Source organism: Sapajus apella, unplaced genomic scaffold, assembly GCF_009761245.1.
Source record: "Sapajus apella isolate SASKATOON/1434 unplaced genomic scaffold, GSC_monkey_1.0 scaffold19, whole genome shotgun sequence".
In the NCBI taxonomy this organism is placed as follows: Eukaryota; Metazoa; Chordata; class Mammalia; order Primates; family Cebidae; genus Sapajus; species Sapajus apella.
In genome coordinates, this window is record NW_022436959.1 from 803,959 (window position 1) to 831,820 (window position 27,862).

Genomic DNA, 27,862 nt, shown 5'->3' on the forward strand with positions numbered 1-27,862 from the left:
TAGATGACCTCTTTTGCTGTAATTCTAGACAATGTTATGTAGAGGTAAGGGCAAGGTACTTAACATGCATTTTTATTTTTATTATTTACTGTTTTAACCCCCAAGATTGTGTATTCTTTCTTTAGAATTGTGTTACCTAAAATTCACACAGAGTCTCTGCACATTAGAGGCTGCTTTCTTAATTCTTAATGGGTATGTAATTGAACTTGGATCTCAAATTGAAGTGATGTGGCACAGATATAATACATTGTTCTTAGAACTCTCAAGTACTCAAAGAGCATATGGATTATGAAGAGGAGGTGCAGGGTACAGATTGTTTGCTTGTATTTGCACATAGGAAACACTATAATTAATAAATCTCTATTGTTGGATATTCAGTTGTTTTCAGGTTTTGAGAATTGTAAACAAAACAGAAATTGGCATTGCTATGGTTAATATTTCTTGAGGATAACATCCTAGAAAATTAAAATTACTCAAAGAGGATGCGGAATTTTAAGGCTTTTAATATAGTTTGCCAAAGGCCCTCTGGAAAGTTGTGCTGATTTACACTCTGAATAGGTGGGCACGGACACACAGCTTTTTTCTTTAGAAGTCACATACCAAGAGGTGTGGTAGATGTGTCTAGGGGGTCAGGAGTATGGTAAACTGAACTTACCAAGGATAACCCCACTGTTCTCTGAATGCATTCTCTTACTATTCTTACCCTTTCTTGGCGTCAGCAAGTCACCTGTTTCAGGAACATAACAGGCATGCTCCTGCCTCGGGGCCTTTACACTTGTTGCTTTTTTGGCCTAGGACCCAATTTCTCCAGATGTCCACAAGGCTCCCATCCTCACCTCTCAGATGCCTTTTTTTTTTTTCCTTGGAGGCAGAGTTCGCCTGTCACCTAGGCTGGAGTGCAGTGGCGCAATCTTGGCTCACTGCAACCTCCACCTCCCAGGTTCAAATGATTCTGCTGCTGCAGCCTCCAGAGTAGCTGGGATTACAAGCACTACCATGCCCAGTTAATTTTTGTATTTTTTAGTAGAGACAAGTTTTCACCATGTTGGGCAAGCTGGCCTTGAACGCCTCTGACCTCAAGTGATCCACCCTCCTCGATCTCCCAAACTGCTGAGATTACAGGCATGAGCCACCACATACAGCCAGTGGCACAATCTTGTCTCACTGCAACCTCTGCCTCCCAGGTTCAAACAATTCTGCTGCTGCAGACTCCAGAGTAGCTGGGATTACAAGCACTACTATACTCAGCTAATTTTTGTATTTTTTAGTAGAGACAAGTTTTCACCATGTTGGGCAAGCTGGTCTTGAACGCCTGACCTCACGTGATCCACCCTCCTCGGCCTCCCAAACTTCTGAGATTACAGGCATGAGCCACCACATCCAGCCTTAGATGTCTTTACTCAAATGCTGCCATCTCAGTAAAGCTTTCCCTGATTTTCCTGTTTAAAATTGTATTCCTGCCTCTCCCACACAGGTAGAGACACAGACTTCAGTTTCCTTCCCTGCTTGATTTTTCTCCTTATCCTTTGTTGCTAACTCCCAGATTTGTGGCTATATCCATCCCCAGCATGGGGAATAGGCTTGGCACTGAGCAGAGGCTCAATAATTATTTGTTGAATGAGTGACTAAGCCACTTGGTAGATTTGCAATTGCTGGTTACCACTGATTAGCTTCTCAGCAGGCTTCCCTCATCATCTTTGGCCAAAGGAGTAGCGGTTTTGTTTTGGTTCATTTCCTTTACTTGTCAGCTGTGCCGAAGTTATTTATACAACTGCTGGTGGTGTTGAGGCTTCCATTATTAACTCAGCTATCTCTATTGTTTCAGTAATGTCCAGTTTCTGCTGAGTAACTCACAAGGCTTACTCTGGTCTGATAAAGGATCAAAAGCACATGTTTAAGATCTTCATTTCAGGTATCAATTTATCAAAAAAGAGAACCCAATAGAAAAGGGGCAAAGGTTTGGACAGCAGGGAGCATGTGTCTTTTCCTCTTTATGTTCAATCTCACTCACAATAAGATAATTTAAAAATACATTAAGATTTTATTTTCAACCTGTCAGGCTTGCAAAAATTCAATCTGTTGGTGAGGCTGGGTGTAAATAGGCAACCTCATACAAGTCCAATGGAGAGAGATTTGGAAATGGCTATCAACATTAACTGCATATATGCCTTGACCCAGAAGTTTTACTTCTGTGAATCTGTTGTAAGGATGTACCTGCATATATGCAAAATTAGTTATATATAAGTTTCTGGATCATAGTTTGGTTTATGATAGATAAACTTAAGGAATCACCCAAATGGCCCACAGCAGGGGACTGGTTCCTCAAATAGGACACATCCACACAATGAACTACTATATAGCTGTAAAAAGAATCAGGATGTTCTCTTTGTACTAACATAGAAGGAATTAGAAAATATACTAAAGGAAACAAAAAGAATGCTGCCTTTTGGCCGGGCGCAGTGGCTGACGCCTGTAATCCCAACATTTTGGGAGGCTGAGGTGGGCAGATCACCTGAGGTCAGTAGTTTGAGACCAGCCTGGCCAACATGGTGAAACACTGTCTCTACTAGAAATACAAAATTTAGCTGGGCATGGTGGTGCACGCCAGCTACTCGGGAGACTGAGGCTGGAGAACTGCTTGAATCCAGGAGGTGGAGGTTGCCCACTCTAGCCTGGGCAACAGAGGGAGAGTCCATCTCAAAAGAAGAAAAAGAAAAAAAAGAATGCTGCCTTTTATATAAAGAAAATGGAAAATGTAATAATATATTTTTGTATTTGAAGAAATACTTGAAGAAATTTTGAAGGGATACTTAATGACTTGGGTAACTGGAGGGATAGGAAGTGAAAGCAGATATTGGGTGGGTGGGTGACATTGGGAGAAGAGACTCAATACTGTACATCTTTGTACACACACACACACACGTTTGTATCACATGATTGTTAACAAAATCTTAATTTTAAAATGAAATGGGGCCGGGTGAGGTGGCTCATGCCTGTAATCCCAACACTTTGTGAGGCTGAGGTGGGCGGGTCACCCAGAGTTCGAGACCAGCCTGGCCAACATGGTGAAACCCTGTCTCTACTAAAAGTACAAAAATTAGCTGGGCATGGTGGTGGACACCTGTAATCCCAGCTGTTCAGGAGGCTGAGGCAGGAGAATGGCTTGAATTCAGGAGGAGGCGGTTGTAGTGATCCAAAATTGCACCACTGGGCAACAGAGCGAGACTGTCTCAAAAGAAAAAAAAAAAAAAGAAATAGGCTAGCCTGGGAGGATAATGGTCACTTCCTTTGTGTAAGAAGCACTGTTCATTCAGGTGAGAAGTCCAGGTCTGTTCTGAATGCCTTCCTATCCACATTTGCACATTTTCTGCCCCGCCCCACCCCCCATCGAAGAAGGTGCATGGTGTGACCAGGCCTTGGGGAGGGAGTATGGGTGTGCCTGTGTGTGAACTCTCCGGGCATTTCTCCTTCGTGATATCCTGGTTGCTATAGTGCGGAGATCTATTTGTGACACACAGAAAACACTTTAAAGAAACTTTGCTTCCTGACCATGACTTCCTGGGCAATCTGTCCTTCCGGAGACTGTTGAGCGCCAGACGTTTACATGCATGTCTGGACAGAGAGCGAGCCTGGCTCATTCAGACCCCGGGCACCAGTCGGAGCAGAACTCAGTGGTAAGGAACAGCTTTCTTTCCACTGAAGATTCGCTCAAGCCGTGCCCGGCAGGGCGGGCAGCGTCTCCTGGCGGCCTTGACGCAAGAGCGTTGGCACGGGTACCTCCATCTTTCTTTCCTCGGGAGCCCATCGTGCCGTTGGCTGTGCCGCTGCGCCTTCAGCACCCAGGCACCAAGGGGAGCCGTTTTTCATACCAAACCACCGGTGAAAACAGGAAGTGATGAAGCACAATTCACCCTGCATCTGCACTGAGTGACTTCTCTTTCTTTTTTGTCATTGCTCACTAGGTGTAGACACGTGCGGCTGTTTACGCTGTAGGATCCCCAGACCCACTGGCTTTGAACGTTTTGGGGGCTTACCATGCCGCCACCCGCGGACATCGTCAAGGTGGCCATAGAATGGCCGGGCGCCTATCCCAAACTCATGGAAATTGATCAGGTTAGTAACGTGACAGCGTTGGGAGTTTATTTTCACTTTCCTTTCCATACTGGAATTTTCATAGACTTTGGATAGCTCTTTCTTCCCCCTTTCTCTCTCTAGCTGTGTTGAAAAATCTGTGCAATAATTGTTGCAATGTTGGCTTGATTTCTGTACCACACGTAGTAGTGATGGATGGGGTTTTTATACTCTTCCAACATCCACTTGGATTGTGTCAATGCAGGATTTGTGTCTGAAGCTGGGAAGGAGGTGGGAGGGACAGTGGATCAGGCCCTGGGCAGTTGACAACAGTGGAGGCTGCCCCATCCCTGCCTTGCCATGACACATGAATATGTGCAGATTGTTGTAACACAGGCAAGACAAAGCTTTTTAAATCGTTTTTCTCTTCAGTTTCTGCAGAAGCAGCCAAATGCATTGGTGCTTTGTTACATTAATAGCTTTATGATGAAATTAGTATAGAGGGGTTCAGTCTTGGATCTCAGCCAACTGTAATTTTTATTTTTTAGTGTAAAATTCACTATGTGTTTAGCATATTGTCTGCCATGTAGTAAATACTCAGCAAATGTTTATTGAGTTAAAAAATATCAAGAAGACTTATAAAAGTGGTTTTACCCATAAAGGCACTTTAACTTGAATCTTGAGAATTGTATGGTGTGATTCTCATGCACTATTTGATGATAGGTTATCTCAGAATGGTTACTTTTGTCCTCATTTTCCTGTGGCCATTCTAGAGCAAGTGATTTAAGGGATAAAAAGTTGAGACCAAATATGTACTTATAGGTTTTATAATGTCCATAATATAGGGTTCTAGATGGCTTTCTATATTTTCAAAATTATAATACTGTGGCAACTCCAATCTTTATGTTCTCTATACCATTTTATGATTAAGATTTACAATTATTTCCTGGTCAGATTTTATTATCTGCTGGCGGGATCAATGAAAGAGTTATATGGAATTCTGTGAATCCAAAGGAATCACTAAAATGAATTCTACAGGTCAGATCAGAATTAATTGAACTTAAACTCAAATGTAAGAAAGGGTCAATTTTTGAGATTTTTGTCAAAAAAGCTGTCATCACACCACACATCATTGTCATTTTAACTGCTCTCTGAGGTGGTTTCTACTGACTCAAGAAGCAATCTATACAAATAGAGAAAAGTAGAGATGCCTGATAGTTTCAGATACATTTGAGTCAGGCAAGAGATGCTTATCTATTTTCATGTGTGGTTTGAGATGCTAGTTAAAATTTACCTTAAGAAAACATTTGGAGATACTTGGTGCAGACTGAATGTAGTTAGGATTAGGTTTGGACACAGCCTAAGAGAGCAACACTTCAATGAGATAGAAGTTGGTCTCAAGTATATGTAGAGGTCCTAATGCCCCGTAGTGGCATGCATTTTGGCCCTCTGTCTCATTGCATTGCCCTTCTCAATCTGTGGGGCTTCGAACCAGATGCTCAGGCATCACCTAAAAGCATGTTAGAAATGCAGAATCTCTGGTCTTACTCCAGACCTCTTGACCCGAGTCTGCATTTTAGCAAGATCCCCAGGACATCCCTGTGCATAGTTCAATCTGAGATGTGCTGAGCTGGATACCCAGTGTCCAACCCCAGGTGCTCATCAGAACTACCCAGGCACTTATTCAAATAACTGTTTTCAGTGATCCCATCCCAAGAGACTCTAATTTAGTGGTTCTGGTAAACTATTTGATTTTGATTATGTGGTAGTCAGTGCAGTTTGGGTACCTTTGCTTTAAGACAGTAGCTCTTGATAGATAGTTCTCCATGCCTGTGAGGTCAGTGTAGTGCTCTCTGCCTTTGGAGATGGCCTTTGCTATGTGTGTGCTTTAATATATTTTTTTAAATTATCTGTTTATTTTGGAATAATTTATATTTACAGAAAATTATGAAGATTGTATAGGCTTACATTTATACCCTTTTTCCAGTTTCCCCTCATGTTAATATCTTAATCCTGGTACATTAGTCAAAACTAAGAAATTGACATTGGTACATTACATTAACAAAACCACCAACTTTGTTTCCTCGGTATCCTTCCATTTGGATAATTTCTCAGTCTTTTCTTGTTTTTCGTGGCCTGATAGCTTGGACAAGTAATTTTATGTTGATATAATTTTAAACACACAAAAATTGCAAGGATAGTAAAAAGTGCTCTGTACCTACTTTTTCCGAATCATTTGATGGGGCCTTGGAAGTACCATCCCCCTTCACTCCTGAACACTCAGTGTGTATGTCCTAAGAATGTAGTCATTCTCTTATATAATCACAGTACATTTATAAAAACCAAAAGTAAATTGAATACTGGTATAATGCTATTGTCAAATTCACAGTTTGTACTCCATATTCAAATTCCATCAGTTGTCCCAATAGGGTCCTCTACAGCTATTTTCTCTATGGTGTAATATCCTGTCCAGGATCACGTACCATGTTTATTGTTGGGTCTCTTTGGTCTCCATAGATCTGCAGAAATTTATCAGTCTTTATCTTTTGTGACCTTGACATTTTTATAGACTACAGGGGCAGCTATTTTAGAAAAATTCTTCAGTTTGGGATTGTCTCATGTATCCTACTGATCAGATTTGGGTTTTGTATTTTTGGTAGAAATGTAGAGAAATGACGTGTCCTTTATGACCCATCATATCAGGAGGTACATGGTGTTGCACTGTCTCTCATTCTTGGTGATAATTCTGGTTTTATAGATGACAAGCGTAAACATTAGTTAAATTTTAGACCTCCTATTAATCATATATGGAAACCTAGATAGACAGTTAGGAACCCAGACTCTTGTTGCCCTGCAGTTGCTGAAATTATAGTGAGACTTATGAAGTGTTGGTGTCAGATGTTGTTTCTTGATTGAGTCAGAAGTTGGCATGAGAATTAGAAGTATGTTTGCACACACAATGAAGAGTAGAAGAAATGATTATTACTTGGGTTTTCTCCTAATCTTCTACCTTGTTCAGTAAAAGATCACATAACCTGCCTCTCTCCCATAGCATGTTAGCTTCATTTAGAAAGCTCTTTGCATTATTTTTTAGTCTGGATAGCTACTATTTCTCTAAAAGCTATTTCCAAAAGTTGGGTTAAGCACTGCTGCTCTATCATCTCCCAAAATTTTGGGTAACAGTATTGTGTTGTCCTTATCACATTGTGTTGTCCTTGTCTATCAACTGATCCCAGTGGTCCTCAACCGTGAGTGTGTACAAGAAGCATCCAGGGAGCTTGTACAAAGGGCACATACCAGCTTGTGCAAAATGCATGCCCAGCTGGAGAGATTGTGATTCTGTTGACCAGCAGCAAGGCCTTTCATCTGTACCTGTGATAAGCACCAGATAAATCTTATCCAAGGGCTTCCACAGTTGGAGAAGCAGTCATTAGACTAGGAACTGCCTGTCTCTGAATGTTGTTTCTTCTTGCCTAGGTGAACAGTCCTTAAGATGAAAAGATATTTCATGAATGAATAACTGGAAGGAGGTGCTTCCTTAGTAGTGATTATCTTATCAGGTGCTCAATTCTGCTCAGCCACCCTCTAACAGTGTCTGGAGTATTCAGAGGGATGTCTGCCCATGATGGACTTATCTTCTTTCTAAATATTTAGGAGAAAATTCTGTGTTTCCACTCAGTAGGAAAACCCCCCAGGGGCTTTTTACTTTGCTGTATCAGGGAAGCTCTCAAAAGAGTTATGAGCTCACTGGTTCCTGGCCCCTGCTCTGGCCTTTGAGATCTGTTGTTGAGTTTCAAGCTCGGAGAGCTGCTTGAGGCTGAGGATGTTTGTTGTCTGGATACATTAAGGCTCCTACATCCACTGCTCTTGTTAACTTACTATGCTCTGAACAATGTGTTTATTTATCAGTCAAGAGTCTGGAATCCCAAACACTTTGATAAGCAGCATCTAATAGGCAGTGTGGCAGAAGGGGCAAATATAGGCTCCAAGGACATTTAAACCTGGGTGTGAGGCCTTGTTTTAGTTCCTTCAGCTACTATAACAAAGTACCTAAAGCTGGGCAATTTACAAACAACAGAAATTTATTGCTCACAGTTCTGGAAGCTGGGAAGTCCAAGATCCAGGCACCAGTGGATGTGGTGTGTGATGAGGGCATGTTCCTCATAGGTGGTGCCTTGTATGTGTCCCCACAGGCCAAAAGGGGCAAACAGACTTGTCAAGCATGTTTTTATGCCACCACCATGGGGCCAGGCTTCAAGCAGATGAATTTTGGGGGGACACAAACATTCAGACCATAGCAGTCCTGGAGCCCTGCTTTCTGTAAAAGGCTCAGTTAGCCTTGTTGAGCCTCGGTCTCTTTGGGATATTAATTTGCTACTTTTATGGTACTTGTGAAGATTAATGGAAACATGTGAAAAGAATGTAGCACGTTGCCTAGCTCAGAGTGATCCCTAATAAAGCCAGCTATTATTGCTGTTAGTTTAAGCAAATTCCATTAGATTAGAAAATCAGGTACCCTGGTTTTCTTTTTCACCTGCACTTCCATTGTGAACAGTTGCCTTTTGTTCTCATTCTTTCTCTGTCTTTTTAAATGTTTAAGAAAGAGACAAAATTAAAAGGTAAGTGGGAGGCATCCTCTGGTAATAAAGAGGTGTCCTAACTGGACACATAGCCCATGTGTGGTGTGGAATATTCACTGGCTCCCTAGAACTCTGTGATCTTTTTTCCATCTTGGCCACTCACCATTTCTCAGCAGCAGCTTTTCTGTTCCCTGCATAAACTCTTTAAGTCTCCACTATCTCCTGCCCCTGCCCTGCCCACTCAGACCTTGCGTTTGAAGGAAGACACAGACCAGAAAGCTACCATTTCTGTCTTTGCCTTAGAATTTCTCTGCCTTCATATTTGAATGGCACCACAGACTACCTGATGCCTTTGTCTCCTGCCTTCCTGTTTTATTTTGTTTCTTTCTACTGCCAGCAGAGGACGGAAGAACTGGTCCTAATTTCTTTCCAGTGCTTTCAGCTTATCCCTGCCCACAATGCTCCACATAGGTTTTAGCCCATCCTTGCCACCCTGCCTGGAGCTTTCTCCCATTCATGCCCTCTGCTCTTATTCTTTTCTTCTTCTCTGTCTTCAACAGTGAACTCTTCTGTTCTTACTTTGGAAAATCCTCTCCCCCAACCCCTTGACCTAGTAACTGTTTTTTCGTAGTATTTTATTCTATGTTTTTCCATTCCAAGCTTATTTAAATGTTACCAGTATGTGCCGTCTATGTTGTTCCAGGCTTTTTTGCTTTTTTTTTTTTTTTTCCAGACAGAGTTTCGCTCTGTTGCCCAGGCTAGAGTGCAATGGTGCAATCTCGGCTCACTGCAACCTCTGCCTCCCCCGTTCAAATGATTCTCCTGCCTCAGCCTCCCTGGTGGCTAAGACTACAGGCACATGCCACCACATCTGGTTTTTTTTTTTTTTTTTATAGTTTTAGTAGGGACATGGTTTCTCCGTGTTGGCCAGGATGGCCTCAATCTCTTGACTCTGTCATCTGCCCACCTTGGCCTCCCAAAGTGCTGGGATTACAGGCATGAGCCACTGAGCCCGGCGTTCCATGCTTATTTTAATCTTTGGATGAACAACATTTTACTTCTCTACAGGGCTCCCCTCTTTGGTGGCACCTCTGCCTTGGTTGTCCTCACCCTCTTGGTTACACTTGGCAAAATTGCTCATTCTCAACTTCTTGAAACTCTCCCTCCCTTCCACTAGCTTCAGTATTTGAGATTCCTCTTCCTTGTTTGATTTACCTGAGAATGTTTCCTTCTTGGTTCCTCTTCTTTCTAGATCAGTTCCAACGTCAATGCTAAGCCCTCTGGTCTATGTGTTCACTGTCGACACTCTTTGTCTTAGAGTCCATGTTCACACATGACGTTAAAGTTTCACCTCTGCCTACATATGTAACAGCAGTTCCCATCACCAGCGTGGCCTGCCAGCTAACCACTAGTTTCATTTCTCTGTTGGGTGGATATATGATTCCCCTCTCTAACTTAAGTTGCCTGCAGAAGACAGACAAATGGTTAGTGAAACTGCCCATATGTTAACTTGAAGAAAGGGGTCTCACAGGTATTACCAACTTTTTGAGGTTATTCCATGTAGAGGAGGGACCATTAGATATGTTCTTTTTTTAATCTCCTTAACATAGGGTCTCATTGTGTCACCCAGGCTGGAGTGCAATGGCATAATCACAGCTCACTGCAACCTCTAATTCTGGGCTCAAGAGATCCTCCTGCCTCAGCCTCTTGAGTAGCTGGATTATAGGTGTGCACCACCATGACTAGCTAATCTTTGTATTTTCAGTAGTGACAGGATTTTGCCATGTTCCCCAGGCTGGTCTTGAACTCCTGGACTTAAGTGATCCTCCTGCCTCAGCTTCCTGAAGTGCTGGGATTACAGTCATGAGCCACCACACCCTGCCTAGATGTGTTCTTTATGACCTAAGTGTAGGAACTCCATCCTTTCTGTACTAGTACAGAGATTTCACCTGCGATCAAGAAAAGCCAGTAAGTGTGCATCAGACAAATGCTTAGAGAAGCTGTCATGAGCATATTCAGTCCCAAAAAGGGTGATGGGAAGACACACATGGTTTTTAACCTTAGCTCTGCTCTCAAATGGCTTGGGGCAGAGGGGTGGCTGCTGTGGGCTTCCAGGCACTCCTCGCTCACTCCACTGCAGCAACTTTGTATTGTCCCATTTTCATTTGCGGATGATTTGGGGAAAGATTTTGTTTGAAAAACGCTTATCACAGTTTAAACAAATAGTCATGGATGATTCATGAGCTTTCTATTGTTCCTGAGACTTTAGTCAGATTCTTTAGGGTGGCTTTGCATCCTTCCATATTTTTTGCAAGCATTACCCCTGGACCAAGGTAGTCTCTGCAGGTTCTATATGTGACTCCTAAATACCCTTCCATTTTGTAGAAGCTACTCCTTTAGATGCTTGTTCTGCACATTCATGGTCTTTCTTCATCTCTTGCCATTTCCTTCTAAAAGTACACCACCTTGAATTCCCCCTGTCTTCTCCCAGCTGTCTACTGCTTTAAATCCTGGCTTTGCTAAGCACTGCAGAGAGCCTCCTTTATACTCAAACCTTTTCTGATGACATTATAATGCAATCTTTTCCCCAGCTTTCTAATTTCTTATACCATTTTCTTTGCCTGTAGCTTTTATTTACAGTTAATATATTTCACACATAATGTAATTTACATTTTTCTATTTTTGTGCTCACATCTCTTGAAGTAAATTATAAGCTCTTGGAGGTCGGCCTGTGGCTTATATACATTTGTATCCTGTGGTTCATCACATTGATCTCCATTTCTGTGTGTCTACAATAGGTTTCAATTCTGAACAGTAAAGATAAGGATGAAACACTGGTAGTCTTCATTCTTTAAACAGAAAAATTATGATAGCACCCTACCCCAGTATATTGGGAGGGGGTTAGTTCCCTAAAAGAAACACAGATGTATGTGTTTTAGTAAGTGTGATTGCCTGCAGTTTTTCAACTACCATATTTCTATAGCATATTTAAGATATAACTCCATATGCATAAATTTGATTTACACAAGACCTTTGAAAAGCCCATTTAAGTTTTTGTACTTAACATGGAGTTTTGCTCATTAGTAGTAGTAATAATAATAGCAACTGCCACATACTGTGTGGCAGGTGGCAGAAGTGACTTGCACATAGGATTTCTTCACCTTATTACAGCCCTTCAAGGTTGGCTTATGCTCCCTACTTCACAGTTATTCAAAGGTTCATCTTGCCCAAGATTACTCAGCTAGGAAGGTACTGATTTGAATCCAGCACTGTTTGACACTAAAACCCAGGAAGTTTTTTGTTTTTGTTTTTGAGATGGAGTTTTGCTCTTGTTGCCTGGGCTGGAGTGCAGTGGTGTGATCCTGGCTCACTGCAACCTCTGTCTTCTGGGTTCAAGCGATTCTCCTGCCTCAGCCTCCCAGGTAGCTGTGATTACAGGTGCCCATCACCACACCCGACTAATTTTTGTATTTTTAGTAGAGATGAGATTTCATCATGTTGGCCAGGCTGGTCTCAAACTCCTGACCTCTGATGATTCACCTACCTTAGCCTCCCAAAGTGCTGGGATTACAGGTGTGAGCCACCGTGCCCAGCCCAGGCAGTTTTTACTAAATCATTCTGTCTTTCTGCTGGGTAGTTCTGTTTTCATCTCTCCATCTGTTTCATCTCTCCATCTGTTATGCCCCTGCTTAATGGTTCCCACCAGTAACACCAGCCTGGTTCAAGCAAACACATACACCTTGCAGGCTGGCTTGCTCCTGCTGCTAACCATGTGACTCCCAGGGACACATTGTGTCAAGAAAGCAAAGGACACATTGTGTTAAGAAAGCAAAGGGAAATATGGCAAGTGGTCTGGCTTACTATAGAAAGAACCCATCCGAAGCAGGAAAGAGCCTTGAAAGGCTAGTTTATTGGGGCTGAGACACTTGGGGAGGAGTGGTGCTTATAAGCATGGACTTTAGGGCAGGCTCATATGGGCTCAGAATTCGCTCTGCCACTTGCCTGCTCTATGACCCAGGATGAGTTTACTGCTTTGTAAGGAAGAACTGGCAATATGCATTAACCCTTTCTAGCGTTATGGGATTATGTGAGGCAATCACTCAGTTAATCATAATTGGCTCCTATTGGTTACTATTATTAAATGGTAATTTAATAATGATATTTTAGTAATTAAATGGTAATTTAATAATGGTAACCAATAGGAGCCAATTATGATTCTTCTGTCTGATACATAGAATAGAATAAGCCTCTCATGTTGCAGGTAAGTCTGGAATAATGTAATATAAACTTTCCCTTAAATGCATTAAAGTAAGCTCTTTAGCCTGAAAAACCATAACTTCCAAGGCAATTAAATATTGGCTGGTGAAAGTTGAAAGACAGTTGAGTCCCAAATAAAGAGGCTTGGAAATTCAGATTCTTTTTTTTTTTTTTTAACAATCACATAAAATAAGGAAAATGGGACTGCATTTCTTGAAAACCAGGTTCTAATTTTGCATTGCAGAAATTAAAAGTCATGTAATTTTCCTTGCCTGTTTTTTCTTGGGTAGTTAGATTAGATTGGGATTTCTCAACCTTGGCACTATAGACATTTGGGGCCAGATAATTCTTGATTAGGAGGGCTGACCTGTGCATTTTGTGCTACCTGTGCATTGTAGCATTTTAGCAGCATCCTGGCCTTTACTCACTAGATGCCAGTAGTACCGCCTCCCACATGTGACAAGTGAAAATGTCTCAGACCAGCAGGTTGGAGCTGCAGTGAGCTGTGGTCGCACCACTGCACTCCAGCCTAGGCAACAGAGTGAGATCCTGTTTCAAATTTTTAAAAAGAAAAGTCTTAGACATTGCCAAATAACCCTTGGGTGGTAGACAAAGTCTCCTCCTGTTGAGAATGGACTGAATCAGGGGCTCCTGAGCTTGGTTCCATATCGCAATCACTCATGAAACATGTTGAAAATACACAGAGGATCATTTTGTAGTGATCCAAGGTCCAGAGATCCTTGTTATGAAGTTCCCCTGGTGATACACTCTTGGACCTACATTTGAAAACATTGCTGTGAAGCCCTCAAAATTTCTTACTCGACCTGCAGGAGCTACCTTTGGCTCCCACAGTAACTTTTAGTGAGTTTACAGGTAGTGCCTCATTCCTCCATGAGGCTAAAAATTCTTAGTCTCTCCTTACTTTACAGGGAGTACAAATGTAGCAAACTTTAAGAGTTTGTTTTGCTCCAATTAAGAAAGGTGTAATAAAGACTATGTGATACTGTACCATTGCTTTCATGCTGTCATAATAGTTGAAATGATACTGGTAGAGTAATAGTCACCCTTCATCTGATTTTTGCAACTTTTAGATTTGGTAATGTAACAGTTATTTCTTAAACTTCCTTTAAAATAAAGTGACTGGGGTACTTCCTTTTCGGGTTTTAGCTCTCTTTTCTTGTGTGAGAGAGTCTATATAACCTCCTACAATCTTAAAATTTGCCATGTCTTTTGAAGAAAAACACAGCAAACACATCTCTCCCTTTAACTGAGAGCTGTTTAATTGAGCTAGAATGAATTCTGGCATTCTCCTTTTCCTTCTGCAGATGAAATGCAGATTTAGTTTGCTCAGGAGGTGGGTGCTGGTGGCATTCTCTGCTGTTCTGCTTCCTTCTACAACACTGTCACTCTGAGAAGTCTGGCAACTCAGGACACTCTTCTATTAACTATGTTTTCTTAAGACTTGGTGACTAAGACCTCTGACATTTCTAGAACCTTTTGTGAATGTTATACTTTGTGCTAATTTTCCCGTTAGGTCAACCGGTTATTTGTGGCAGCATATCTAAATACGTGGATTTCAGTGTTGAGAAGGAACGCTGGGTTCCCAGGAACAAGCAGCTTGTACTTTAGGAGTACATAGACCAGTGTGCAGTGTGTTCAGAACTCCAAGGAAGTGAGAGCAATCTCTGGCAAATAAAATATGTGTGTTTCTAGTTTCTTGTTCCTAACTTTCCATCAAATGCATTTATGGATCAATGGCATCACCATCATGCTTGATCCCCACACCTACAATCTCCACAGCTCCTCAAATAGCAAGTCCTGTAGAGTCAGCTTCCTAAATGGGCTTGAGTCCATTCACCTTTTATCTGTCCTAGCTGCCACTGCTTTAGCTTATCTCCCCTAGATGGCTTCAGTAGCATCATAGCTGGCTTCGAGGCCATGCCTCTTCCTCTCCTTCCCATCCATTTGCCCAGGCCTAACATCCTGCACTGGCTTGTATTGCACCCAGAATAGAATCCAGATGTCCTTGGTGTGGTTGGGAGGGCCCCCTGCTCCCAGCTATTGCCAGTGCACTGCCTTGCTTAGTGCCACTGTGGAGTCCCCCAATGCCACCATCTGAGTTCTCATCATATACAAACATTTTCTCCTTTCACAAACACAATTTTTTCCCCACTTCTGAGTCTTAAAAAATGTGATTTTTCTGTTAACTAGAAATTACCCTCCTCACTTCTCTGCATGTCTAGCACCTATTTATTCTTCCATGCCAGATGAAGGTTAAGTTCCTTAGACCTTTCTCTAAGGCCTTTTCTGACTCTTCAGACTAGATGCGGGCGCTTGCTGTGTGCACTTGTAACATCCCACAGGGCTCGACTTGTCAACACTGTAATCACTGTGTGATGCTCTGCATGGGCCAAGTGTGTCCCCAGCACCGCACAGGCCTGCACATGCTAAACTCGTAAGGAGTGTTTGTTCAGTGAAGGAAGTAAGTGAAATTGTCTATTGACACAGACAGTAATACATGAACAGGAGTGGTCATGGTGAAGGCATTCCTTGCCTTGTTTGCATCATGTATTTTAAATACATTATTACATTTTATGAATTGACTTTAGGAATATCTATGTGTGTCTTTCCATCAAAGCTATCTGTAGTTAAAAGACAATCAGTGACTTTGAGACAAACTGTCTCAAAATGATGATGGATGAATCCTTACTCTGGGACAAGTTTGTAGTGATCTGTTTGGATTGATCAGCCTCATCATGATGAGATGCTCATAATTTCTAGCTGTCACTTCTTCCTTGACCTCGTCACCCATATAAACAACCCTCCATCTGTCTGTCTGCCTTGCTCATCAGTATGGCCCTTGTACATCAAACCCAGCATATTTAAAATGGTTCTCCTTGATTCTCCCGGCCTCAAACCCATGCAATTTTGCTTTTCTTCATATTTTCCTTTTCTTGGTGACAGATGTGAACTGTGCCCAGTTTGCTCAAGCTGACACCATGTGTCTTTTAGACTCTTTTTTCTCCTTCATCCTTTTTATCCAATCAGACATCACAGAAAACTTGTCTGCATCTGGTCTTAGTCACATCTGCTGCTGCCGCCCTCTCTGGACCTCTTCCTTCTGGTCAGTGTGGAGGAGTACAGACAGCAAGAGAGAGCTTAAACATCAGTGTGTGTTGAGTATCCTCAAAGTGCTTCGAAAGAGAGAGCATAGTATCTACACAAACAGGAGATTATGAGCACAAAGCGAGTGGGTGCAAGTTGAGAACAGGTGTACGTGAGAAAGAACCAGTTAGAAACCTTATAAGTGAAAAATGCAGTAGTTCTTCCTTTATCTGTGGTTTTGCTTTCTCCAACCAACCAGTCTGAAAATGTTAAATGAAAAATTCCAACAGTAAACAACTCATAAGTTTTACGTTGCGCACTGTTCAGAGTACTGTGATAAAATCTTGTGCTATCCTGCCTTGTCCCTCCAGGACTTGAAGCACCCCTTTGTTCAGCATATGCATGCTGTGGACACTTCTCATTTGTTAGTCATTGAGTAGCCATTTCAGTTATCAGATCGACTGTCATGGTATGGCAGCACTTGTGTCCAGGTGGCCCTTATTTTACCTAATAATAGCTTCAAAATGTAAGACTATTGATGCTAGCATTTCAGATATGCCCAAGAGAAACTTCTCTAAGTGAAAAGATGAAAGTTCTAGATTTGCTAGGGAAAGAAAAAAAAATCAGTTGCCAAGATCTATGGTAAGAATGAATCTTCTGTCTGTGAAATTGTGAGGAAGAAAAAGAATTCATGCTAGTTTTGCTGTCAAACCTCAAACTGCAAAAGTTATGGCCACAGTGTATGATAAATGCTTAGTTAAGATCAAAGAGGCATAAAATTTGGGGGTGGGAAAGATGAATAGAAACATGTTCTGATTGATGGTTCAGTACTATCTGAGGTTTCAGGCATTTGCTAGAGGTCTTGGAACATATGCCCCTCAGATAAGGGAGGGACGACTGTATATGTTAACAAAATTATAAAAAAAAAAAAACAAAACCAACAGCAGAAAGATAAAACAATAAAACAGAAGAGTAACTTTAAAGTGGATTCAGCTAAAGAGAGAATTGGTAAATTGAAGGTTAAAGATAAGGAATTCATCCAGAATGTGGCCCAAAAGAGAAAGGAATGAAAAATATTAATACCAATGCTAAACTGTGTTGAAAGGATACATTAAGAAGCTATAATCTATGTCTAATTGGCATTTCCACTAATAGAGGAAATGAATAATGGAGACAAAATATTTAAAGAGCTCCTGGCTAATATCATGCTTCTCTGGAATTAAAGGGAAATCTGACAGTGAGAAAGAACAGGGGCTCTGGATTTGGCCACTTGGGTCTCTGGTCCATGAGGCTCTCCCATCAGAAGCCTTGTGGACTTAATGTCCTGTCCAAGAGAGTAGAAAATGGAACATCTCTAAGCATGGGAGTGACTTAATGAATTGTACTTTACAATTACAATAGTGAATTGCACTTTCAAAAGGTGCCGATTTGAGAATTGTTTTTTGAGGGCAAAATGGAAAATGAGAGGCTAGTTAGACTGCTCTTGCAGTAGCCCAATCAAGAAACAATTATGCCATGAACTGGGATGGTGGTAGGGAGATAGAAAGAAGTTAGGTATGTGTCCCATTATGACATGTGGGAAGACTAATTTGACAGAAAATTGATGATTGATTATGTATGTGGGGTAAGGCGGAATGAAATGTTAAGGGCAGTTCTGAGATTTCTGGTATGAACAGCTAGCTGAAAGGATGTTGGTGACATCTGCCAAGATAGAAAACATCTGTGGAGGAATGTTCATGTGGACGCACATTCTTCATGGACACCTTACAAAGGGGTGCAGGAAATTGTTCAGGTGTCAGCATATCTCCTTTCATGTTTCCTTTGGGTTTTGATATACCGGCCAGTTTTCCTGTTTAACTTATCTCTCAATCCCTAGTGGAATCCCCTATCATTTGAGAATGCACACCTGATTATGCTGCTTACCTATCTAAAAACCCACGAGTCCAAACCTTTAAGAGTTGTCATATTCAGAATCACTAAAAGAGAGAATTTAAATATTCTCACCACAAAGAAATGATAAATATTTGAGATGATGGGTATGTTCTCTGACTTGATCATTCCACAATGTACACATGTATCACAATATCACTTTATACCCCATAAATATGCACAGCTATTATTTGTCAATTATAACTAAAATAAAATTAAAAATAAAGAGTTTTCTGTAGGAATTAGGCATTTTTTTGCCTCTAGCTTGCCTGTTGAGCCACTGCCTCATCTTTCACCTGTGTAACATTGTCAGCTCCTCCGTATGCAAAGAGGACATCCATTTCACTCTGCCTTTACATTTGCTGTATCTTCAACCCAAAATGCCTAAGGCAATCCAAATAGCACTGACTTGTACTTGTTTCACTGTACCCACAGGCACAATAAAGAGAACAGCTTTGAGAGTCACCCCACATTGCACTGGCAGGACAGGAGACAAACAACAGTATGAAGGAGATAGGGAAGATGTAGTGTTGATTCCAAGTTTATATTCTGACAAACTAGGAGAAGACGAATACAGGTTGATAACTGGGAAAGAGAGTTTGGGGTAAGATTTGAGTTTGAGGTTATGAAAGGGTATAAATTCAAGTCGAAATGGTCTGAGACAGAAGGGACTACAGAGAAGTTAGGGTTGGAGATGGTGATTTGGGCATCTAGAGTGAGCTTGAGCAGAGAGGCTCTTCTAGTGGGTATCAAATGTTCCAGTATTAATTTGGGATTTTATAATTTATGCACGAGGAAGTTACATCTACTATTCATATGGCTAAAATATTGCACTTCAAGTAACATTTATCTTGAACTATGTGCCAGGAATCTAGGCACGCAGCTCCAGCACCCACCCCATAGGTATTTGCTCTAAGCACTTGGGTTTGTTGTTCACGGTTTTGAGGACTTGGTAGGTTTGAGATGGAGTTAAAGGGTAAGGGGTCTGGAATTATACAGGTCTGGGTTCAAATTCTGACTCTGTCACATGTGCTATGAGACTTTGAGCAAGTTACACAGCATCTTTTTTTTGTTTTGTTTTGAGGCAGGGTCTCCCTCTTTTGCCCAGAGCTGGAGAGCAGTGGCATGATCCTGGCTTACTGCAGCCTTGACATCCTGGGTACAAGCGATCCTCCCACTTCAGCCTCCCAAGTAGCTGGGACAACAGGCATGCACCACTATGCCTGGCGAATTATCCTATTTTTTGTAGAGATGGGGTTTTGCCATGTGTCACGGGCTGGTCTTGAACTTTTGAGCTCAAGTGATCTGCATGCCTAGGCCTCCCAACAATCCTAGTGTTGGGATTACAGGCGTGAGTCACTGTGCCTGGCCAGATTACTTAACGTTTTAACATCCCTCATATGGTTTGCTCATTAGTGAAATACACTTAGTAATATATTCTTGTAGGGAATATATGGTAGCCACTCAAAAAACAGTAGCTGTTGCTACACTGTATCTTGATTAGAAGGGCTGGTCAAGTGATGATAGTAAAAGAAGATGGTAAAGTCTATGTTGATGATATGTTGAAGTTAGGGGTGGAGAGACAGTGTGAGATTGTGGTCATTGTTTGCAGAGTTTAGACCCTGCCTGAAAAGCCTGTGTTGTTATTATTCAAGGCTATATGTTCTGTCTCAGGTTGCCACCATTAACTTAATGGGACATTTGTTTGAGGCTCAGGAGCCAGGTCCCTCCACTGCCTCATGTCCATTGCACTCAAGAAAGGAGAATTAATTGGCATTGGTACATCCACTCACAAACACACAGACCAGCTAGTAGCAAAGAGAGACCAGAAGGACAAGAAAAAAAATAAAACTAAATGAGAAACATGAACTCATTTCATACTTTTTGTCACTTGTTCCTTTCAGTGTTCTTCTGACTGCTGGGTTACTTTCAATCTCAGGTTCTTTGCCATTGATAAACCTTCATAATCCTGTGTGGAAATTGAGCCTGAACCCTACTTTGCCTTCAGGGCTTATTGGCTTTCTCATATCTACTCTCCTAGCCTGATAACATCATATCCATTAGAGCTGACAGTCATATCTGTTGATCCTACTGAATCTGTCTGAATTTTTATTTTTAAGCTATGCACATAAATACAGTTACCTTTCCAATGGTGAACTTGACACACACAAATAAGTTATTTCACATGGGTGAACGTATGCAGACCATAAGGCCTGAATTGACTCTCCATGTGAATCATTTATCTCCACATAAAAGGGAATACTTGATTGCAAAGGTATGGTGGAGTGCAGTGGCCTTCTGTGGGTCTAGAATCATCTGGAAGTACTTGGAAAGACTGATATTAAGGAAGTTTGAAGACAGTATAGGAATTAGGAAAGTGGTTGTTGCTGCTCTCAGAGATAAGGAAATTGGAGAAAGTGTTGTTCTTGATATCCATAGCAACATCGATATGTAACAATGTTCAGTAAAATAATCAGGGACTAGGAGGAGAATCACAAAAGATTATAACTGATATGAGTAGTGCTTTATTTTTGCATTGTTCATCTCTGTATTTCTGACATTTTCTTAAGTTGCAGCTTCCCTTCCAATTGAAGGGAAATGCAGTGTCTGCTGAGCAGAAGCATGTTAGAATATCTAAAGGAGAAGGAAGGTCTGCTTGTCTTTAGCCCATCAATACATTCAACATCATTATTTCTATCTTTGCTTATTGCCATTGTTTAGTGATTTTTATGACACAATTTAGGTAAAATCTGATACCTCATTTGTTTCATGAAGCTTGAAATAAGTCACTTTTGGTAAATGATTTTTTGAAATGAATCATTGTTTGTCAAGAAAAAGGTGGCAGAGCCTGTCATTTTTCAGTATTTCAAATTAATGTGATCCATGGTTTTACTGCTGTGGAGAGGTTGCTGTGAGCCCCCTTTGTCGTTTTTGATAATTGCTGGAATTTTGTGTCTGTTATTCACACTGCAACTATTGTTAGGATACTAGCTTTACAAAAACCAGCTGAATTTGCCTCAGGAAGGTGTGGCTTTGTTGTTATCTTACAGATTCATCAGTCTGTTATTAGGAAGATAGGGTATGGACACAGCCTTTTCAGAACACATCAGATTCCTCCATGCAAAAGTATGTGGCTCAGAAGCATGGAGAGTGGTCATAAGATCATTGGAGGAAGAGTAAAACTGTTGTAAAGATTCTGGTGTCATTGACACAATGTCATGAGGCGCCTCTGGGAACTCGATGACTTATTGTACATTAAAGTTTGTCCAAGTCACATTGTACACAACGTAGTCAACATGCTATCCTCTCTCAGTGGTGTTCTGACATTTGGAAGCTGTATTTCTATTCTTTCTGGGCCAACATTGCTAATAACTGCTGAACAGAATATATTCAATGAATTTCCATCTATAAAAGCAAAGTAAAATCCCAAATGCTGTGCTGTACCACCTCACAGTGTTAGAATAAAGCATCTGTCAGGTTTGTTTGTTTGTTTGAAGTACTGGAGAAATGCTTTTTAATAGTCTAGGACCAAAAACTTTAAGTCTTTGTGGAAAAGCAGTTAGAGGGCTGTGAGGCGATCGCTGAACCGAAGGGTGGAGGAGTGCTGGAGATCGGGGACCGTGTCTGTCCTCCGCTTGCTGTGATCCGTCTTTAGCTGCTCCCCTGAGCCTCCATGGCAGTCAGGAAGAGACCAGAAAAAAAAAAAAAAGTAGCCAAAAGTCTGAAAAAGGAAGATGTGTTTTTAATCAATGTTCATTAACTGCCTGCCTTTCCAGGCCCAGCAGCCACGCGCCTGGGAGGGGGCAGTGTCCCAGAGACAGTCTCTGCCGCCAAAGCAGGTGCCATGCAGGTGTCAAAACTCAAGAAGACGAATTTGAGAATAAACAACAGGTTGCGGCAAGTGCCAAAGGCAGCATTGGGGGCTGGAGTCATTTTAAGGAAGAAGGAGGAATTGGATTTCATTCATTTATTTACTCAATTTCTTTAACCAGCATTTCTAAAAAGTATGTGTGAAACGTCCAAACAAGGGATATAAGTAAATAAAAGAAGCTATCTGTAGATAACATTATGTAATGCCCTACAGTGTACCAGGTGCTGTTTCAAGGATTTTACACCATTATCTCAATTAATCTTCATAACAGGAAGAGAAAACAGAAGCATTGAGAGAAGTAAGAAGCCCAAGTTCCAAAGCCAGGGACTGCAGAAGCCAGGATTCAATCCCAGGAAGTCTCCTAAAGTTGTTGAAGACCAGGTGTGGTGCTCACGTCTGTAATCCCAGCAGTTTGGAAGGTGAAGGTGGGAGAATTGCTTGAGGCTTGGGGTTCAAGACCAGCCTGCATAATATAGTGAGACCTTGTATCTACAAATAATAAACCAGCCAGGCGTGTTGGTGCACACCTGTAGTCTCAGCTATTCAGGAGGCTGAGACAGGAAAATCCCTTGAGCCCAGGAGGTTGAGGCTACAGTGAACCAAGTTCATACCAAAGCACTCCACCCTGGTGACAGAGTGAGACCCTGTTTCAAATAAATAAATAATGAAGTCATCCAAGAGCTCATAGTTGGGGGAGGATAGAGAACAACAAATAGTCAATAAAAGTTCATCATTCTAAGAGCTTTTCTGGTGTGTATTAACTGGATACTATCTCATGAACATCTTTCCCATATCATTAGAAACATTTGAAATGAATAAACTTGATGGAAACAGCCTTTCTTTTCTGAGTAATGCCCATTTTCAGACAGGCAGAGGCCGGAGAAGTGGATTTCAGAGCTAAGAAAGGCAGCCTATGCTCCATAGTGGCTAACAGGTGTCTGGACACATTCGCTGCGGGTGCTGCCAGCCTCAGCAGGCCAGCATCAAGGCAGAAATGTGGGCAGCAACAGACTTGAGCCCTCCAAGGTGAGCATTTGGGCTGTATAATGTCCCCAAGCCAGGTGCCTTGGCGAACAAACAGGAACAGGTGGCTGCACAGCCAGGGACTGCCAGTGCTCATCAGAGGCGGGGCAGGGAGGGGCTCTGATGAGGGCTGACAGGTGGGGGGGCCCCCTGGGAAGGTGCCTCCAAAAAGGCTGGATTGGCTGCCTCATAAATAAACAGCCAAGGACTCCCCAGGCTGCTGGATCTCCAATGCCTTAAAGGAACATGTACTCTGAGTGAGAGAGTGATCATATTTTTTTAAGAGATTGAGAAGAGGCAAAAGGAGAACTGTTTAGTAAGAAAGAAAGAAGCGTTAAATTTAAAGGGGTGGCAGGACATGCTTGTGAGCCACGGATCTGCATAACGGGTTATGCAGGACTAAACCTGGAAGATGGCTCAGGGGAGCCATGGATTCAGGAATTAGTGGTACCGGCATTGTATTAAAGGCAAAGGAAAAAGAACACAAAAGGGAAAGCAAAAGACCAATACTCACTTTAAGGAATATAGAGAGAAGAGATGTAAATTGAAAATCAGCTGCTAGAGAATTTGGCCGTTTTCAAGAATTATTATTATTATTTTTGAGATGGAATCTTACTCTGTTGCCTAGGCTAGAGTGCAGTGACTCACTACAACCTCTGCCTCCTGGGTCCAAGCAATTCTCCTGCCTCAGACTCCCTAGTAGCTGGGATTACAGGCACCCACCACGCCCAGCTATTTTTTGTATATTAGTATTAGTAGAGTTGGAGGAGTTTCACCATGTTGCTCAGTCTGGTCTCAAACTCTTGACCTCAAGTGATCCATCTGCCTCAGCCTCCCAAAGTGCTGGGATTACAGGCATGTGCCACTGTGTCCGGCCTTAAATCTGGCTTAATTTACAAAAATTGGCAATAAATCTTCTTGTGTAAGAAATTTGCTTTGTGGACTTACTGTTTTTAGTAAATTAACAAAGGAACTCTTGAGAAAAAGAATTAAAATAAAAAGAGAGGTATATATCCTTTAATAAGAAAAGCTACTCCTTGAATGTAGCTATTGACACATGGCACTTTGCCCTTCAGATTCATATGGAAATGCTTACTTCATTTAACAAATAATGCTACTTATGCAAACATTAAAATTTCTTCAGAATATACTATAAAGTGAAGAAAGATTTTCATATGCTGTAGGATGACCTCACTGTTGGGAAGGAGAATGGGGAAAAGAGTATGGGGTGGGGGCCTCTATGCCTATGGGCCTTGATCCCTGCACATAGAAATGTGGTAACTGCCTAACCCTCCAGGTTATTCTGGAAAAATTCCTGCTCGTCTTTTTCAGCTCACTGTTGAGTCCAAGAAGGCAGTTTTGATCATCCAAACAAAAAGCTTCAGGAATTTAGTGATGATTTGTATAAATTATGGAAACATACTGAAGCAGTTAAAATAATTTGGCTTCAATATTCTAAATCCAAATTTTGTTTTTCGAGACAAAGTCTGGCTCCGTCACTCAGGCTGGAGTGCAGTGGTGCCATCTCAACTCACTGCAACCTCTACCTTCTGGGCTCAAGCAATCCTCCCACCTCAGCCTCCCAAGTAGCTGTTACTATAGGTGCACACCACCATGCCTGGCTAATTTTTTTTTTTTTTTGAGACAGAGTTTCCCTCTTGTCGCCTAGGCTGGAGTGCAATGGTGCGATCTCAGCTTACTGCAACCTCTGCTTCCCAGGTTCAAGCGATTCTCCCGCTTCAGCTTCCCAAGTAGCTGGGATTCTAGGTACCTGCCCCCATGCCTGGCTAATTTTTTGTATTTTTAGTAGATTTGGGCTTTTGCCATGTTGGCGAGGCTGGTCTTGAACTCCTGACCTCAGATGATCTGCCTTCCTCAGCCTCCCAAAGTGCTAGGATTACAGGTGTGAGCCACCGCATCTGGCCTTTAATTTTTGTACTTTTTGTAGAGATGGGGTTTTGCCATGTTGTCCAGGCTGGTCTCAAACTTTGAAGCTCAAGCCATCCACCTGCCTTGGCCTTCCAAAGTGCTGGTATAACAGACGTGAGCCACCACACTGGCCTAAATATTTACAAATACAGTATAGAAGTTAATTTTTAGTTCCTTTAGGGTTTATGGAGCTATAGAGAGGAGAATCAAGCAGTGTCATCATTTTGAACTAAATTAATTTTTCTCCTGAGGCTTTGCTTTCAGTGAAATGAAAAGCAAATTATTCAGTGGGTCTACAGAAAGCTATTAATGTATTATTCATATCATTCTACTCCCAGGTCTTGGTGAATTTGACAGATAGATAGACATACCTTATGTAACGTTTTGGTCAAATGTTAACTAAAAAGTCCACAAGGCAGAGCTGGGGTTTGGCTTGGAATTTACTGGTAAGGCAATGAGCTCATGTCAAAAAGAGGGCATTCTACAGGAAGTGAGACAAACGGTGATACCAGGCTAGAGTTTTCAAGGTACCTGGAGTATCTTGGTCAGCCTTGTCTGCTTATGAGAGTATAAGGCTCACCTCTTTGGTCATGCTTACTGACAGTAACACTTGTTTGGCTGGTATCTGTTGTATCGTCTGTTGAATTACATTCTTTATCATCTGGTGCTCAGTGCTCTTCCAAGCTATGAATTGCCTGATTCCTATAAGAATAATTCTGCATGGGGAGTAGTGACAGCTTTCATGTGTCTAACAGCTTATGACCAGCGGCTGCTCACAGCCACTCAGCAGTGGTAGGAAGTGGAAAATGTGCTAGTTAATCCAGGCTGTCATTAAACATAGTTCGCTCTTTTTTAAAAGGAAAGTTTGTGAATGTATAGATTTTTTCATTTAGCAGAGGTAGATTGACTCTTCTATTAGATCCTGTTAACACCTACATATTGTGATAACTAGTACTGAGGGCGGGGAAGCCTACAGATTAACTAAGATGCCTTGTTCCCAAGGGATGGGGAGATAAAACAGATATACAGAGTCCTCAGAAGTGATTCATTTAATGTGCTAAGTATACAGAGGGAGTAATTGTGTCTATTCAGGGAGATAAGGGGGCATCTGGTTATAGGAGGTGGCTTTGACATGGATAAGAAATGATAGGTAAGAGGTCTTGTTAAGAGTTGGAACAGAAAGGAGAGGGACATTTCAACAAAGCAAATGGCAGGAGCGAAAATGTGGAGATGAGATTTTGTTTGTTTGTTTGTTTGTTTTGGTGACTCACCAACAAGATCCAGAAGGATGGGGAACGTGTACAGAATAGTAGAATTACTGCAACCAGATTATGGAAGGCTTTGGCAACAAGCTAAGGGACTGACACTTTTGTTGGAGCAAAAGAGTGAGATGAGCAAAGTTTGTGGGGAAAGTCTAATTTTATGTATTTATATTTGACATGGGGATTGGAGAAAAAGAAATTAGAGATGTGGAGACTTATCTGCAGGAACCTGGTGATGGGATCTTTAGAACAAAGGTGGTAGGAAAGGTCCGGAAAGATGAAAGGGAGAGAGGTTGTGGAAGAAGTAATGATGAGACTTAGTGTCTTGCAAATGTGTATGCCACCGAACGTAGTAAAGAAGAAAGAGAAGACAAGGACAAGTTTGCTAGAAATGTGCCTCAAAGAACTGCTGAAAGTAGGCTAGTCGACTGTAGGAACTAATGGAAGATGAGACTTTGGGTTGATTTGCTAGGGAAGCATTTTATTAGAAATTCATGGCAAAGAGTTATTAATGATGGGCTTGTACTCAGGAAAGGTTCTGGGTCAGAGGAAGGAGAATTAAGAGTGATGAGATTGGAGTATACACTCAAAGATCTATTTGATGGCAGGAGTTGGAATGAGGAGGGTCAGGAGTTCAGAAGAGTTAGGCAGTGAGAAGCAATGCTATGGACACCACAGAGGAAATGCCTACATAACCTTTTAGCACCTTATATCTGAAAAGTGAAGACATAAATGTTAATGAGACTCCTGGGCAGTAGTGGTGCCATAATGAGAGCAGAGAAATCGTGGCAGGGTTGGGTGTGGGATCTGAGGGGTCGTGTGCTACAGTTGGGTAGAGTGAGGGATAGAAAATGTGAAAGTGGTGACTTTTGTTTCCCCTTTTAATAAGGTACCTGCAGGAGAGTTAAAATGTTCTAACAGACTGTCAGAGATTTGCAAGAGAGTGTTTGGGGCTACAACCATAGACTTAGGACAGTTGAAGAGAATGAGGTCCATGAGGAACTGACTGATTAAATAAAAGCAGAAAAGATAAGAAAAGAAGTCTGGAGTTAGAGAGGTAAAGGTAAAAGAGCAACTATGAAGGATTTCTTGGATTTTATTGAAGGATTAGTTATAAGTGTAGGAAAATTAAGAAAACGTTGTGCTATATCATAGAAGCTCTGGAAAGGGGGTTTCAAAAAGAAGGAAGCAGTAACAGTGTCAATAAGTCAGACAGGAAAAGTAAGGTAAGAACAGTGAGAAGGTTGTTGGAATTATTTTTTGGGTGGCTGGGGCTAACGTTTGATTGCGGTAGATGGAAGAATGAAGAGACCCACTATTATGTAACACTCATTTTAATTGACTAGGCTACTCTATGGGTGTTCAGTCAACTATAATTCCTTTTCCTCTGTGGTTTACAGTTTTTCTTTCATCTTTCTCTATTAAGTCTCTAAGCTTTGTGCATCTGTGGTCTTTATTCCTTTCATATATCCAACTTCATTATCTTCTAGGTATAATAGTACCCAAGAGACCTCTGTCTTTTTAAAGTTGATTCTCAGTCTATGAATCAGATCTGAATTAAAATCCAAGTAATTCCTCTAAGAAACTTCAGTCTCTAAGTCTAAATCTGGGAACAGTTGCTTTTGATGCCTTTTCCTACCTTAACAATACCTTCTTGACCTGACCTTTTGTTTCAGTGTAATTTAAGACTAAAACCTGGCTCTGTTATTTGTGTTTCAGCTTTGAGGGTTCACAAAGTGAGATTTGGGGAGATTCTCTGATAAGTCATCGCAAATCGATAGCCTAGAGGGATCTCTGGCAGCTGGAAGGGCAAAATTCTTGTCTATGGAAAACAG

General features: G+C 41.5%; 1 protein-coding gene across 10 annotated transcripts in view; it reads left to right on the forward strand.

Moving 5' to 3' along the window:
* Positions 1 to 27,862, forward strand: part of ELMO1 (engulfment and cell motility 1) — a 569,594-nt gene that overhangs the window by 106,990 nt on the left and 434,742 nt on the right. For 7 of the 10 annotated variants that reach the window (XR_004271412.1, XR_004271414.1, XM_032286647.1 and 4 more), the window contains exon 2: positions 3,963 to 4,113. Coding sequence is in view for 6 of the 10 variants with exons in the window: in XM_032286647.1 (XP_032142538.1) it covers positions 4,036 to 4,113 (78 nt within the window). In the remaining 4 variants the exon portion in view is untranslated. Of the gene's footprint in view, positions 1 to 3,406; positions 3,675 to 3,962; positions 4,114 to 17,700; positions 17,806 to 22,087; positions 22,195 to 27,862 lie in introns of those variants that run through there. The other 3 variants (XM_032286645.1, XM_032286649.1, XM_032286650.1) reach the window with 3 other exon arrangements.